Below are 17873 nucleotides of genomic sequence, written 5' to 3'. Positions count from 1 at the left end.
AAAGTTGCCAGAAATAAAGATATCGATTGTATCAAAAGTGAATATTGTGACAATAAGAAATCCATATCTAATAGTATGTTTACATATGAAAATAATCTCGTTCTAAGCTCGTTCAATAATCTAACCGTTTACATATAGCCAAATGAGATTATCAATTGTCAAATGTGTTGCATTTGTTGTTGTATTACACACATTTCTCTCGCTGTCGGCCATTGTTGTTTACATTTTCATTTGACATTTCTCCTTTTCTTCGCAAAATTATCGATAAACCTAGGAATAACACCGAAAATCTAGTTGTATAAAACGAGATTATTTTATAATCTCGGATTATCCAGAGAGCAATTTTGTATGGGAAATCTCGTTTCTTAATTACAGATTATCGAGTTAAGCTCGTACATGGAGATAATCTCGTTATATGTAAACATAGTATAAGTAACTAATCTAGTCAACTGTAACTGGAACATGCCCAGATTTTTACGCGAACAAGGACTGACAACTCAGTAGCTGTTTATAAAAATAGTTAAGGAATGTTTTATGCCGTTAACAACAACAACGAAATCGAATTCTCAAAGTGTATAATTCTTATGAGCGGTTTTTGGACTGGATCAGCTATCTAATGTCATTCATTAATTACTAGATTTATTTAAATTCCAAAGAAGTACTTTCTAAAAAATCGTAATCGTTCGGGAGGTGACTGCTCTAAAACAATTTTTTCACCTTCATTCCCCTGATCTAGAATTCTTATAGTATGTTTACATATGAAAATAATCTCGTTCTAAGCTCGTTCAATAATCTAACCGTTTACAGATCTTATCGATAAAACTAGTAATAACACCGAAAATCTCGCTGTATAAAACGAGATAATTTTTCTCGGAGTAATTTTGTATGAGAAATCTCGTTTCTTAATTACAGATTATCGAGTTAAGCTCGTAAATGGAGATATATCGTTATATATAAACATAGTATTAAGGACGTTAAGTCAAAATACATTTATTTGTAGAAAAAATAATTTTTGAAGTATTTTTTTGAAATCTTATGATATATTTGGTCATATTAGAAGCTTGGCTTTAAATAAATGTTCTTTTTTAATCTTTGAACACTTTGAATCAAAAATCACTCAAAATAATTAAGAGAATGTGTAAAATAAATCGCATAATTTATTGTTGCGAGTGTAGTCGAAAATCGATAGCAATTGATTAACCACACACAAATTTATATTATATTTATTAATTGCACTCATTAATGAAATTAGTTGAGCTTGTCTAATATTTAATGTAGCTCACGTTCGTTTGTCAATTTGAGTTTATATTATATATTTCCAAAAAAAGTTTTTATTATTCATTTTTTACTTTTTCGCACATGCTTCCCCGTTCGTCACGCTTTTTTTATACATACTATAAATTCATATTGCGAATTTACAAATTTGCAAATTGATTGCTGCTTTCTGCTTTGACTTTGACTTTTGACTGCCCAACTTCAAACTGACTGGCTGATGTCATTCACAGAAAAGCCATGAAAAGCGAACAAAGAAAAAGAAATTTTATTTATGTTCTTAATTTGCAAAAGTAATTTGGAATATTAGCGTTGATTTCGGTCTGGCACATACTTATGAGAATACATACATACATATGTATGTATGCATGTATGCATGTAAATACAGTCCCGGAGGAGGAGATTACTAACGTTTGCTGCTTTACGTAAATTAGTTAATTAATTGATAAAGCGTTGATGTGAGTGAAATGCTTGTGGTTGTTTACATTTTTTGTTATTTTATTTTATTTTGTTTGGTTGATGTCTTTACTTTAAAAGTAAAAGGGGCGGAAGTACAGAAATTAAAGAAAGTGAATGTCGGTGTGCCTGCAAGGCATTCGAAGTGATTAACACAAATAATGTAGAAAAGTAAAATTTAGTTTCAAAATTGAAATTTTTTTGGAAATTGATACTTTTTTTTTAAATAATAATAAATTTGAAAATAATTTATAATTAAATTTATAATTTTTAATATTAATTTAATATTATTTTATTGATTATTTTTAAATGGAAAATTGTTTTTAAAATATATTAAATTATATATATATATTTAATTATATATATGCATATTTAATTATATATATAATTAAATTCATAATTTTTAATATTAATTTAATTTCATTAAAAACTATAAAATTGAAGAAAATTTAAAGTTTTTACAATTAACTTTATTTGTAATTTTTTTAAATAACTTTTGAAGAACAAAATAAAATTTGTTAAAAAATCGAAGTTTTTTATAATTTTTAAAATTGAATTTTTTCCAAAGTTTATTATTAAAACCATTTTTTTTATTAAAATAGATTTTTTTTTAATTAATGTCTGTTTAAATTTATTTCTTTTGTTAATTTATTGAGAAATAATTGATTGTTAAATTATTTTTTTTAATTTTATTTTTTTTTTAATTTTATTTAATATTTTTTTTAATTTAAATATGTAAATAACTCTTAATTAAATTGTTTTTTTTTCGGTATTTAAATTTAGTTTAAAAAATATTTAAAATTTTTAAAATTATTTTCATTTGTAAAAAGCTTAAAAAATATATTTTTAAATTTAAAATGTTAAAATAAATTTTATTAATTTTTTGAATTAATATTAATTTTTAAATTTATTTGACATTTTTTGAATTAAAATTTGTTTCAATTTATTTTCAATTTTCTTTAAAAATTTAGCAAATATGCAAATTTATTTTTTTTATGCTTAAAAAAACTTTGCATAACGTATATTACGCATCTCAAACCAACTCAACATTATCGATTTAACGATTTCACTGTCTCAACTCTTTATATTAGCGTCACTAAGCGTTCAAATTAAATATGTATAAAAAACAATTTGAAACAAGTTAAGCCTAACAAAGTGTCTCCAAGTCTTATTTCAATTAATTATACAATTGGTACTCACATAAATCCATGAGATACGTGGATGGTAAGTAACCGGCCACGGCGGCGGCGCTCGCCAGTGTCTGTTGCAATTCCAATGGCAACTGCAACAGCGCTTGTGTGGTGGCGTATGCGGTGAATGCCGATGACGGTGATGGTGTTGGAGAAGCAGCAGTGGCAGTCGCCGCAGATGCCATGGCAATTGGCATTGTAGGCGAACGAATTGCTGTTGTTGGTGTTTGTGGTGTGGCTGTTGTGTGCATTGCCACCGAGGCGGCTAAATCGCTTAATGGTGGTGTAGACAACATTGCTGCTGCTTCTGCTTCTGCTTCCGCTGCAGCGACGGCGGCGGCTGCTGTGGCGGCTGCTATGGTTTTTAATGGCTTCGTAGGCGTTGCAGCCGCCGCAGCAGTGGCGGTAAGCATTGGTGCATTAGCCGTTTCCATTTTCTAACACTACACTTCACTATTATTAATAATTTATTTTTATTTATAAATATTTATAATTTTACGTTCACTTTGCGTTTTCTACACTGCAAAAAAATTAGAAATTTTTAATATAAAATTTTAATTAAAATTTCACTTCTTTATTTAAAAAAAAATTATTTATTTTATTTTTTTTTTTTGGTAAATTGAACAAATAAGTACAACAGCACTAGTAACAATGCAAATCTGCCACAACAAACACGTGTAATATCGTGTGCAATCACACGTTATTTCCACATTGCAATCAGTTCGCTGCAATTAAGTCAATCACGTGTTCATTAGCAACAGATAATACAAGATTTTGTGTTGATTTGCTTTGGGAAATATTATTAGTTGGCGCTGGTTCGCAAAGTACACGCGATCTCGCGTTCTGCTAGCAAAGTCTTGTACCAACTGCGCCAAATAATTCCTGCATTAGGCAATTATAATTAGTCGCATTCGTGTTTTAACTTCACTCTTGGCTTAATTTCTGCAAAATTCCACTATTGCCTGTGTCTAATTGCTAGATGGCTGCTTTTTAATTGCTTTCTTTGGTGCAACTTTTACTTACTTAAGGATTTTCACTGACTTTCCAAATATATAATTAATAAATGCTTCCCATTTCATGCACTTCTTTTCAAAAAATTAAATTTTATTATTTTTTCTTGCTATTTACAGGCATTTCAACACGCGATAATCACAGCGCACGGTGAGTGATTTTACAAATTACAAAAAAAAAAAAAAATTAAAAATAAATGCAATAAAAAGAAAAAATTCCAAAAATTTTACAGTTTTTTAACGAAAAATCGTTTCTTAGTCCAAAGCTTGTACAATGTTGCCGAGTTTTGGGTTTTCGAAACACTGTTGCTGCATTTCCATATTTCACAAATTTTGAATTTACACAACGGCATGTAGCTTTTTTTTTGTTTTTCATGTGCAGGAAGCCTTTACAACAGCTTTATACAAGCTCTTACAAGTTTCAGACATTCTTTGCAAATTCATATGCAAATTTTACATTTTTTCTTAATTTAATTTTTTTAGCTTCAAGCTTTTGCTTACGTAGTTTTAGTGCGCAGGCGTGCATTTTATTGCTTGCGTGTTTAACGTTGCTTGTTGCTTACTTTTTATATGCACAGTACAGGCATTCTTTAGTCCATATAATTTTACAAAGAATTACGCCAATTTCACATTTGGAGCTGCAATGAAATGGAGAAGAAAATTTGGGTGAGTGATTTTTGAAATATTTTAATTAACAACAATAACATGCAAATAGTATAAGAAATATTATTTTAGTTTAAATTAAGACTGATTCTCTCTGATATCAATACTGGCTTCAGCAAAAACTTCAAACAGTAAAGCAATTTTACTCTCCAGAGAAATTTTATATTCCAATATGATGCTCCTTACTTAGATTTTACGGTTTTTTCTAATAACGATCAATATGTTTTTTATGCCAAGCCTCCAAGTCCTTATTTTTGGTTAATACCCTTATAATTGGGAAGAGAAATCCGTCTAACAGAGCTGCAGACTTGTAAATCAACAGATTTTATTGTAGTTCGTTAAATATTACATTCTCTTCTTCTCCCAAATAAAATATCCATCTACTTTTAAACAGACTGTAGTTAAAATATCAAAGTCATCGAAATGATTTTCCAATTAATATTATCATCTTCGTTAAAATTTTGCATAACACGTTGTTCAAATAACTAATAATAGTAAAACAATAGCCCTCAACAAGTCACCATAATACACCATTGTTACGTAATTTTCTATATTTTATTCGCATCATTAATATTTTTTTCTGAGTAATCATAAATCATTTCGTGTTATATTCAATGCTATCATATATTTTTTGTGTTGTAATTGCAAACAATCGTCTCATTTCACAACAACAACAGCAATACATAGAAACAATGAACCAACAACCGGCAAACGTCAAAGTTCACAATGAGAAATGCAAATTTTATAAATAATAAACAAATAAGAGTTAGCTTGATTGCATAGAAATTAGATGAGGTGGCCAGAAAAATTATGGAATAATAACATAAATTATTTTCAATAATATAATAGAAGTTATAAAATTCCAAATTTTTTCGAAGTTTGAAAAAAAAAATTCACTTTTTGAAGAATAAAAAATTTACTTTAAGTTGCAAAACAAGTAGTTTAAATAAAACTTTTGTCCAACTTTTTTAGTTTAAATAGAAGATAATTTAATACTGAAGCTAGATCACTTTGGTTTTTTTCGATCGGACATATATTCTTTTTGCTATCGCCGGCACCGTTTACTAACACTTGTGAAAATTAAAACTCGAGAAAACGCGCTTTAAAGGTCTGCCTGAGCATTCGCACCTGCTCGACGCTCGGCCGCTAAAACTGCTCTAGCTTCGAAAATATGTCGAATTGGCCTTTGGAATTTTTTTTTTTGATAATTTTGGAAGAGATTTCAAGCAAAACAAAAAAAATCGATTTTTTGAAGCCTGTAAAGCAGTCTACTGCCTTAACATAAGGATTTGTGTTGGTGAAAAACTTGTAAGCTTTCTCATTCGAATTTTCACTTTAAGTTTTATATTTTGATGATAGGAAAACCCAAGTTTAGAGATCATACTCTATTCTATAATCTATATTGTCTTAATTCGAAACTATTGAAATATTAAAGTGTTTTATGTAAAGTATCTATGTTCTTCTTCAAGTAATAACTTATTATCAATTAGAACTCAGTCATAAAGGTTTTTGTCAAGACAATTATTCCTAATGAATTCCTTTGTCATACACGTAATAATTCTATTCGCATTGCCTTATTGTTGCAAGTTCAGCGCATAATTTGAGCTCAAAATCATTAAATGAATAAAAAATCAAAATCAAAAAATCCTTTGGAGCAAGTGTTAATTATGATAAGCAACTCTATCAATTTATCAAAAAATTGCCAAAGTACTCAAGTCCAGAATTTTTTGGGACTCTCAACGAAATTGTGTGACGAACAAAGAGAGCGCAAATATGATGAAAGTTGAACCATTTTCAATCATTTTTAGATTGTTTAAGTAAAACAAAATTATTAGATAGAGTAAACGATAGAAATTGAAGAGGAATTAATAGCGTTTTTTTAAAAGCGGGCTGCCAACTGTTTCAAGAATATAATTCTATAAAATAGATATTCAGGATATCTAATTAAAGAGGTTTAGGAAGATTTACAATTGGTTATTGAATTGAATGAATTGTTTTGTTAATTTCATTAAATTTTTATAATAGTACAAAATGAACATTAATCTAAATAGATCTATTAAAGATTTCCCTATGAGATATTTTAGAGAAGGGTTATCAATTTTTAACTAAAAACTATCTCAAATAAAATTTACAATATTGGTACCGAATTAGAAAGGTATTTCAGGGATGTTTAAGAGATTTAAAAATATTTTCAAATAGAGCAGATATTTTAGTTATAAGAAACCAAACATGTGGTTTCCAGAATATTGTGAAACTCATTCTTGAACTCTTAAAATATGAGTTCTGTTCAAAAAATACCGGGAATTTTAGATTTTTGAAGTAAAATATGTTTTCATTCGCCCACATTAATGTGCCTTTAAAATGGTCACATTCGATATTATGTACTTATGCCAACACTTCTTCTAATTGTCTAAACATTTCTCAAATTCGATTTTGGGATAGTCATTAGTTCATTCAGCGATGCGCCCTTGATGCCAACTATGCTTGTGACACTTCGGCCCTTTAATATTGCCATAATTAGTGGAAAAAGTCAGTGCGAGTCATGTCTCGTGAATATAGGATATCATTATACTATTATTTTTAAAATTTTAAGATTTCATTTATTTTTTGAATCACTGAATTTAAGGAGTTTCAATTGAATGTCATAAATTTCCTTCACAAAATACTTTTAATGACAGCATTGAATATTGTTCTACCGCCTGCAGCTTTATCAATATAAGAAAGGATCAGATTAAAGTTATGCAATTTCTTAAATATTTAAACATTTTCTTTGTGTTCTTTTAGTAGTTCAGTGTAAAAATCCGGTTTTTATCTCACTTATCTGTAGATAGATATACATTATTGTGCCATAGTTTTTACCAATGTTTGAAAACTGAAAAAAGCTTCTGTCCCACCATGTTTTATTCAATGTAAATATAAAATAACAAACTTGTTTGTTTTATTGAACTACTTGTTTGTACATATTCATATATTATTGTAATTTGTAATTTTTAGTTTATCTTTTTACTACACATACTTTCATATGTTTCTTTAGTTGACGTCCCCCAGCAGTTTTCTGTGTAATCCCACACGAATACGCTGTCTTTATTGAACTTGTTTATGAAAGCAGATAATAACAATTTATTTAAATCGCTTAAATAAATTTCATTTAACACTTTTACACATTTTCCAAATCGTTTTCACTTCTGTTTACTTTTTATATTAATTTCGTTTATTTTTTTTATTATTTCGGTTTTTTTTTTTATTTTCACCGCTGTTTTCGTTATTCAAGTTTTATGCACTTGTCGTTATTGCCATACAAATTCGCGTAAACACAATAAATTTTCGTTGAAATTCGTCGACGTCGTCGGCGTCGTTAGTATTTCGTATACCGTCACACCGTATTGTAGAATTGAGACTGAAAATGAAGCGACTGAAACGAATTTCGACACTCGGACTCAGAGCCGCACTCCCACACCCGCAAATGTAAATAAAAAATGTGCGCTTAAGAAATTTTTGTAAGCTTTTCATTTTTTTGCAGCGCGATGCTTTTATTTGCGCCTTTGCTGGCATATATTCAATACAATATATAATTCCAAATTCTCACTCGTGTCGGTTTAATGAAATTAAATCGGTATGTATGCATGTGTGTGAGCGCACAAATTGCCACCAGCTGAAACACGACTCTATTGCAAAGATCACTGAAGATCAGCGCGCGCATATGCAGTGCCTGCAAAAAGTCGCACACACAACAACACAAGCCCACAAATATCACAACCGTAATGATCGTTATGTGTGTAGTCATGTGTGCCCCCACAGCCACGATCTATTGTCGCTGGCGTGTATGTATGATCGGTTATAGCGTCATTGTCTCGTCGAATCTTTATTGTGCGGCATCAGTTGACTTCGAAATTTTCTTTGCTGTTATTATTGTTGTTGTATATTTTTTTCGCTTTGCCTTGTGTGGGTGGCAGTTGAAATGTTTCGTTTGGCATTCAAGCGCGTCAAAGTTGAATGGAAATAGTTTATTGCAAGCCATCAGTTTCGCTTTCATTTTGCACACAAAAGCTCAATTGCGTAGTGTAACGAAAGGGCAATGATACCAACGCTGAACTGAAGTGAGCAGCAGCAGAAGCTTTTTATCGAAATATTTTTGTTTTTATGCTTGAGAGTTGTTGTGGAAAATTAGTGAGGCAGTGAACTCGGTGTGATCGAAAATGTCAAGAGAGAATAGTGTGGGAAATACCCGTTATAATGGGTTAGATTGGTAGAGGTTAGGGGATAATGTAAAACAATTGTATTTAGTTGTCGTGTCACTGTCGAAAATTGAGTTCGTCAGATAGACTCAAAAGAGGTTTAGCTGTATCTACAAAATTGATGTCAAAATGCTTGAATGAGACATAGCCGTTACAGAGATTATTAGGAACCAAAGGAAAGGACCCTTTTTCCAAGAGGGTTAGCTGTCAAATCAGAGATCAATGTAAACACATTCACAAATATCAATTATGTATGTCCCAAATGGTTCCCAGGTCAGTTGGAAACCAAAAATCAACACGTTGAAGAAAGAGCGTCTGTCCGAATCCGGACTAAACTAGAGACCAGTTCTTTAATTTATCTGAATAGAGAACTTTCTCGATTCTTATAGCTGTTCCAAGGAGTCAGGCCCTATTGAAACAATGAAATTTCATATCATCTATAATAGGATAAGACTGGTTAACAGAAATCTGAAAGCCTTTGCTATAAAAAAAACAGATTTCGAGACTGTGACCCCAAACTAACTTGTTACCATGTTTTTGAACTTTAAATGTGACGTGAAATACGATATGTCGAAGTCAGTTGTAAGTGATGAATTTCGGGATCCGTGAATTTCCGTGATCAACAAACCAAAATTAGTCTTCGATCTAAATAACCACACGATCGTTGAATATCGAGAATTCGCAGTTTTATTGGCTTAGATTTTTATAAAAATACCTTTTGGATAAAGAAATTATAGGCAGATTTTTTGGAAGCTCACGGAGACTATGCGAAAGTCTGAAAACAGTATACAAAGCATGATTGGAACCAAATCAAATTCACAATGAGAATGAGCTAAAACCAAACAGAGCTACCTTCCTACCGGGCAGATTTGAAACCTTCTTGCATCGAAAAAATATCGATTATTTTATGTCGAAAGAGATTTAGCCATCTCTTTTAAATATTTTACTAAATTTGTTATTGCTAACTCTTTGCACCAATCACTTTAAATTGATGAAGTGTCATGCTATTTTCGTAAATGATCCAATCTTGCAAATGATTTCTTTCATAATCGCGCTGGAATTTAGTACACCTTAACCAAAATTTGATGTCTAACTGTAATCGATGACCAAAGCGAGTCAAAATGAGCTAAATATTAGCAATAAACTACAACAGAAAAAAACAAAAGATTGTCTAAAAAACTCGGCAAAATTTGGCAAGACCACCTTGTGTCTGCGGCTTGTTACGGTCAAGACCAGACAACTAAATGCTTAAGCAACCAAGATAAATAAATAGAATAAACGAAAAGTATATATAAAATACGAGCCTACCAAACGCGCAGGCTAAAGCGCTGGGTCAAGTAGCTCGTAAATTATATGAACCGGCTCCAAAAAAAAGAGGCTTGAATGACAGTTCGCCTCAAGTGTTTGAGCGTAGACTATAAGAAGCGGAGAGAGATGTTGTAGAAACTACGTAACAGAGTCATTAAAGAGTTGTGAAACTAAAGTAAATGAAACAATCGAAAAAATGTAAAAAAGCCACAAACAATAAACACAATAATTACAATGAGAACAAAGAAATAATTAAGTTTGCAATTTAGTGAACTGCGCTTAATTGACACTTTAAAAAGCAACGCCAAAAATCGACAATTTAATTGGCGGTGTGGAAGTCGTGCAATCGAGCGAAATCGATTTCTTTGCCGTGATAAAAAAAAACGATATTTGACTGGTTTGGAATTATAGCAGCCGCAATTGAATATTTCTACCCGATGTAGGCTGTAAAAGCATTTTTATTCAGCACTTATTGTTGAACGCTGAGCAACCATTGACCGTCAGCGCTGACATTTGTGTTTCATTGAGTTCAAATGCTCGTGGGTGTTGTCCAAATTTGTCTGATTCGATTGTAGAAAAGTACATTTTTCACATGATTTGTAGGTTAAGGTACTTTATTATTGCCGACTGTACATGTATTTTTAATGACTTTTGTGCTTTTGATCAATTTAAGGTTATTAATGTCGTTTAGAAGTTGAATTATCTCTAATTCTTGATATCAATGATCGATCTAAGATCATTTCCTAGCGGATTAGTGTAACTGAGAACAGTTTACAGTGATTCCACATTGCTTATTCGAACTGGCAAAGAATACTGCCTACATCATCTTTTGAAAAAAAAAACGTAGTCGTTTACTACCAAAAAATTTTCTATGAGTTCAATATTTCGCGATATTGTATTGATTGTACTTATGACGGAACAATAGACATTTTTTATAAGCAGGCGAAAGCAAACTAAGAAGAAGAAGAAAGTGACCAAAGAATTTCTCGGATAACACTTGTCAATCGGTCATCTAACACCGTTTTTGTATAGTGAGTATAGTTGAATGTCGAACAAGTCATTTCATGGTAAAACCATTTCCTGGATTCTGAATTTTTAATCAGTCTACCACCATAAAATGAGTTCTCGTCCACAAACTATTTGATATTCGTGCATTTAATAACTCTCTGCATTATAAATATGTATTTACTAACTTGTCTTTGCTCCCCTCTCACATTGTTTTAATTTGTACGTGCATTTATTGCATTCTTAATTAGTCATTAGCATTGGCCCACACGATTGCATTGTTGGAAGGTGGAATGACAGCGACACAAATTGAAAACAAATATTTATTCACGCGTGTTGTTGTTGTTGCTGTGTCGTAGTCATTTGTCGTCGTCGTCGCGTTCCTGTGTCAGTTAGTTGTTCTACAACTTTTAATGAGTTGATCGTTATAGGCATATTAATGGAAGATAATGTTTAGTTTTTAATGAAGTCGTTGTTATTGTTGTATTGATGCATAAAAACAGGATTTTGTTATTATTTATAAAAGCTATCGACTAATCACTCATATTTACTGTACTCATTAATAATTCAACACTCGTTTGAACTGCGGTCTCTGAGGAAATGATCAGGTCTTTGTTTGTGCTAGAACACTTGGCTCTTTTTAGATTGGTTTTTATGCGAATAACTTTGCTGTAAGACCACTTCCTTCTTGAAGATGGTCTGTTCTGAATATGAATTAGGCAGAAATATGATGAAATTATATAAGGATATTATAAGGAATTGAGCTTAGAATGATAGAACTTGAGATCAGGAACGTACCAAACGTAACAAACTGTCAGATTGTCATAGTATATGTAAACAAAGTCCGATCTACTTTCGTTTATGATGTCCTAAACTATGTCAAATCTACTCCAAAAACTCCTCCTCTTAACAATCCATCTTTCTTACGTCATACTAATAAGCCTAAAATATATTGAAAATATAGGTTATGCCATATAATTAACCCAGTAAAAATTTCAGAACGTTATGTATGTTAAATTATATTGGAAATGATGTATTTAATTTGCGATAGTTAGTGCTTAATACAATTTCTTATGTAAAAACTGTCCAAATTGACAACTGTCAATATTCATCAGATGACTCTCAAACTATTTTAGATAGAACAACATTACTGAAGTAATTTTACACATAAGACTTTTACAGCCTTATTGTTTTATATGATTTTAATACTTAAAATTAAGACCCAACTGATATCTATAGACGTCACAAACAATTGTCAATGACAACGCGTAACAAACAGCAAAATGCATTGCTTGTCCATAAATTTATTATTGACGCATGTTGGCAACGCGACCAACACTCAACTGGCACTCCGAACAGGTACTTCTGATTGCTGATTGTCGCTTATCGTTAGACCAAAACTAATTGAATGAGTTTTATCAGTGACAGCCACTACTTAAGTGACAGTTAAATTTGTATTTATTTTTATACAACAAAATATTTTAAACATGAGCCAATATGTGAAGAATTGCAGACAAGTAGCAATAAAGAATAGTTCGCAAGTGAAAGTTTACAATTCACAGCAAAATTTATAGGAGTGCTTCAGGGTGATTACTTATGCAGTGCAGCAAGTAAGCTTGACAGTATTAGTTAAGTGAGAGTGAATGAGAAATGACTTTAAGACTGTAAAATGAATTTATAGAGAGTTTAATATATATATTTAATGCTTTAAGATTAAAATATATCGATTCTTGTTCTGAGTATTAATATACGTATGTATATCAGACACTTGAGACAGAACCGGAACTTTACTAAAATTTGTAAATTTCAAGGTAACCCTTAGACGGTTTTCAGCTTCAGCGATAAACTTCTGGAAACTATTATTAAAATTTTATTCAATCTAGACATACCTTTGGTTTGGTGCCCATTTTATAGTATTGAATGCGAATATAGATATTTTAGGGGATAGTTTTCCATTTACAAGAAGCTGTTTTAAATCTTTTTTTATTTTAAAGTGATTAAAAATTAATTTTTCTAGCTTCCAAAAGATAACTTATCTATATTTATATCTTAGAAGGCAACCCTATCAAAACTCGACAAAAGAATAAAAAAAATTCTATAAAGCTGAAAATGTCAGCCATTTGGCCCAGTAATATCTGTTTTTATAAAAACTTTCATATCAGAAAAGGGGTTACGATTTGGGATCCTCCATATAAAATCATGAGCTCAGAGCTGAACTGTCTTCACGATGCTACGAATATATACGATATATATATATGCTACGATATATATATATTTAAACCAATCCCAGCTCGAATGGTAAAACGTCTGCTAAACCCCAGCCTCCGACAATTAATCCGCAGTGCGATGACATTGTCATGCTTGAGCCACTATTGGGGTCTCGCAAACATTGACATTTTCTATTACACAATCGCATGCATTCAATATGTTGCTATGCATTTTCAAGTCGCTTCAACAAAGTCCAACAAACAAAGCGAAAAATTGCAATGAATAAATAAATAACAGAGTGTTACAGAGCAAATAAACATAAATAAAACTTTGCAAAGTGACCAACTCAAGAACTCGAGTTTTGTATGCAACACAAAATGCATTGTTCTCATTTACCTTTAAGGCTCAGATTGCAAACGAACAGCAAAGAAGAAAGAAACTAAAACATAATTGTGTGTCCAGCAAGCGCGTTTCTTTTGTATACTTTTGAGTTCCACATAAATTTGAACGTTCAAACACGAAGAATTGTTGCCGCATATGGAGCCGTGAAACTGTAAACCGCACATTTTTTACAACTACCTAACGTCGACTAACCTTGAGTTAAAAAGCCATAAACAATGGGCAAAAGATGGTTAGAGTAGTTTGTCATTTTCAGTTGTCACCAGTGACTACTTTTTATATCAAATAGCTGTCGTTTAAAAATATATTTTTTCTTTTATTTGAGACTGGACCTTAAGTAAGGCTTAAAATAAATGTTATTTTTTTGGAAGCATGTTCCATTGTTCTTTGTTTGCAGTCATACTAAAGATATGGCGAAAACGACATTTGATGGTTTTTAACCCGAGCTTTCTTCTAATTCTTCGATGGAGCCTCAATGTTTTCATTCATGAGAAGCGCTCTGTAATCAATCTCAACTGGACAGCTGATGCATGGTAGTAAGTAGTAGTTCGTCTATGGCTTCCCAGTTATTTTATATTTTGCCACTAACGGGATCACTTTTTAAACTTTCTGTCATATGCACTACCGATATATGACTACTCCTAACAAAAATAAATATTAATAACAATGTTATTCAATGATCAGAACCCCATCATCTTCTTTATAAACATTTAATACGAAGTCATTAATATTAATAATTTTCATACATCCGAAAAATATATGCTTTGCTCGAATGTTGTTCGACGACATTGACATAGTTCAGCGAATAAAAAGACAGCGGCTATGCTGGCTAGGTCATGTTGTTCGAATGGACGAAAGTGCCCCAGCTCTGAAAGTTTTCGATGCAGTACCCGCTGGTGGAAGCCGAGGAAGAGGGAGACCTCCACTCCGATGGAAGGATCAGGTGGAGAAGGACCTGTCTTCACTTGGTATTACCAATTGGCGCCAAACTGCCAAAAGGATATAGCAGCTTAAGCGATTTCTACGCCAGTCAAGAAGAAGAAGAGCTCGAATTAATTGTCTTCCAATTGAAATTGCTAGATGCTCTGATTAAATCAGCTTAAACATTTTTTTTTATTTCGTCCGAATATTGAAAAATCAAAAAAAAAAAAAAATTATAATAAATGTTTCGTTTAATTAATTTTTCTTTAATATAAAAGTTTCAGTTAGTGGGACTATGATACAATTTTTAGTTTTTAGTTGGAAAAATAATGTTCCTATTGTAACTTTTTTGGAAGGATACAGATTGAAACGATATCTTAAAAAAATCACAAATGAACAACATTAAATACAGTGGAACTTCCATAAGTCGAAGATCGCCATAACTCGAACTTTTGAATTGGCAATAGCGTTTAGAAATCAAATTTCTGCTATAACTCGAAGTTCTCCATAACTCGAACTCTTAATGGCAATAGAAGTGAAATTTCATACAAATTTCCTTCCATAAATCGAACTTTTCGACCAGGGCATAATACAAAATTTAAAATTTTACTATCGAGTCAGAATTTTAAAAGAGTCCCTCTATATCGTATGGAGGCGAACTAAAAATATGATATTACACTTATGGATTGCATAAATCATGTAACACAGGGATGGGATAGGAAAATTAGGAAAATTTCTAAAACTCGAAGTCTCTCTAACTCGAAATTTTTTGATGAGTTATGGTGATTCCACTGTATTTAAAAAACTATATTGACTTATGACACATAATACCATACACCACTTTATAGCGCAATACTGCCGTCAATTGTCAAGTTTCATTCAATTTGCATTTCTCTGAAAGTAATGAGTCTTGAAATTGCCTGTGCATTCGACTCGTTTTCCGCTTCAGCGATTACAACTAAATTGCAAGCGGAAAAAAGTCGAAATTGTTTATTATTATTTTCTAATGATAAAGCGCACATTAATCGATTTATTATCGTTGGAAATGAAAATGAGAAAGAACTGTAATGTGATAACTGCGCTTACGCAGCGTATTAAATGCCGTTAAAAGCGTTTTTTACACTGTAACTTGTAATCAATTTAATTGACAGCTACTATGGCTGCTGTCAAACGCGAGACACTCGTCACACACACACACGCATGCAAATGCTTGTAATATACCCATAAAATCACGGTAATTTTAAACCTTCCACATTAACACACGCCAGTGGCAGCAGCGTTAACCAACACTATTGATTAGCTTATTGCGCATTAACCGCTATTCGACGTAGGAAAAAAAGAACTCAAAAGTGGTGAACGGTAATGTTAAAGGTGCCTAAGTACGAGTTAATTAACTCATTATGCTAACGATCTGTTTGAATGGCCACCGTGAGTTGTAGTGGCGCGGCAGCGTTTAAGGGGCGTCATGGCAGCGACGTGCTCATTATTAATTGTTAGCTTGTGGCAATTTCACCTACATATTTCCATGTGGCACGTTTACCACAGCTTCCTACTCGCTTACCGCTGAAGCGTGGAGCGGACGCCGCGCACTAAGCGATCATTGGGGCCGTTTGGGAATGTGTACACAGTTCGTTGGTTCTCTGGTTGACTAGTTGACTGTTTGGCTGGATGTCTGATATTTGCGGTATTTTAACGTGTTCAATTTGCGGTGGTTTCGTTGCCGCTTCAAATTACCAATGACGGTGGATGGAGATATGTGAGTGAGTGCGCGAAACCGCAAAGTCAAATGCTACAAGCATTTATTAGATCTGATAGATTTTACAATGTTTGTGTGATATCTTTATTTTACGAGTATACCACATAATATTAGGCTCAAAACTAGACTCCATGACGAGTATTAACAGTCCACAAGTCCTAGATAAATGAAAGGAGTTTAAGATATTTAGACTAGATCCAGGATCGAGGAAATATTTTCCTTGGAGTTCAAGCCATCTCAATTGAGATCATTAAATGAGAAATGCTTCACTGTTATCAACATCCCATTTCCTGACCAACTTCGTATAACGGTACTTATATTTCAACTGCGAAATGCTTTGCGAAGTTTATTCAAAAAATAATGGAATTTTCGTTTTTTGAAAAATCTATTTATTCATTCGTCTACATTAATGCCTTCAAAAATAGATATGTGCTCTTATATCCGCGTTTCTTCCAATCTTCGAAACACTTCTCAAACTCGATTTTCTTCGCTTTCTTTCAGCGATTTCTTAAGGATCCCGTTATTTTTTTTTTTTAAATAGGGAAGAGTCACACGAAGTCTTGTCTGGCGAATATGAAGGCTGGGATATCTTTACGGTATTGTCTTTGGCCAAGAATTCACGAACAATCAGCGAAATGTGAGTCGATAATCGAGAAACTCATTAAAAAATCCACTTCATAATCGTATATAATTTATAGAAGCTACTGTAAAACGATAAATATACTAGCGGAGTGAAGAATCGAACAAGCAATTTGTATAAACCAAAAATACTGTTACATCAAATATATATAGAATATCAAGAGATTAAGTATTGTTGATAATATTATATATTAAAAAACTGCCTTTATTCCCTAAACGAACATTTACGAATCGAACAAGCAACTGGCATAAGTCACGTAGGCAAGCATAATCGAAAAGAGAGAATAACAAGTGATTGTACTTTACCGCATAATATTTTGTATTGAACTCTACTGGCCTATTGCGTTGTTGCTTTCAAATGTAAATTTCGTATATTATGAGAGCTTAGCCCAAGTAAAGTGAAGATATGATTGGCAAATCGAAGACAACAACTTGACTCATCCGTTTTGTTTTGGTAACAGCACATTATAAATAAGCTTATTAAAAAGAAATTCATCAAAATGAAATAAAAGTAACGAGTTCAATAAGAGTTCTTTCTAATGCAAATATAATACGAGAGTTTGTATTTAAATGGCGTGCTTGAAAGCGCCGCCATACCTGCTTGGAATAAAGAAAATACAAAAGCTTAAAAAACGCTACATGAAAAAAATTTCTAAGCAGCTGTTTCGCTTTCTAAGCTCCACACACACAATAACTACTACAACAAACAATGCGGCCACCCCATTAGCTGTAGCAGGCGGGTGATGTCATGCTCAAGCTGATTTTTCATTTATAAATTTGTATATTATATACACTTTATTGTTGTTTTTGT

At 32.1% G+C, this 17873-nt stretch overlaps 1 protein-coding gene across 2 annotated transcripts in view; it reads right to left on the bottom strand.

The window, feature by feature from the left end:
- Nucleotides 1-17873, bottom strand: part of LOC105213273 (homeobox protein 5) — an 84752-nt gene that overhangs the window by 54510 nt on the left and 12369 nt on the right. The window contains exons 1-2 of one of the 2 annotated variants that reach the window (XM_029040988.2): nucleotides 4430-4566; nucleotides 2929-3438 (exon numbers count right to left, since the gene is read on the bottom strand). In XM_029040988.2, the coding sequence (XP_028896821.2) occupies nucleotides 2929-3352 (424 nt within the window). In that variant the 5' untranslated portion in view covers nucleotides 3353-3438; nucleotides 4430-4566. Of the gene's footprint in view, nucleotides 1-2928; nucleotides 3439-4429; nucleotides 4567-17873 lie in introns of those variants that run through there. The other variant, XM_054235005.1, reaches the window with a different exon arrangement.

This window comes from Zeugodacus cucurbitae, chromosome 6 (assembly GCF_028554725.1).
Source record: "Zeugodacus cucurbitae isolate PBARC_wt_2022May chromosome 6, idZeuCucr1.2, whole genome shotgun sequence".
In the NCBI taxonomy this organism is placed as follows: domain Eukaryota; kingdom Metazoa; phylum Arthropoda; class Insecta; order Diptera; family Tephritidae; genus Zeugodacus; species Zeugodacus cucurbitae.
The sequence above is the reverse complement of the archived record's forward strand: the minus strand, read 5'-3'. Positions and strand labels throughout refer to the sequence as shown.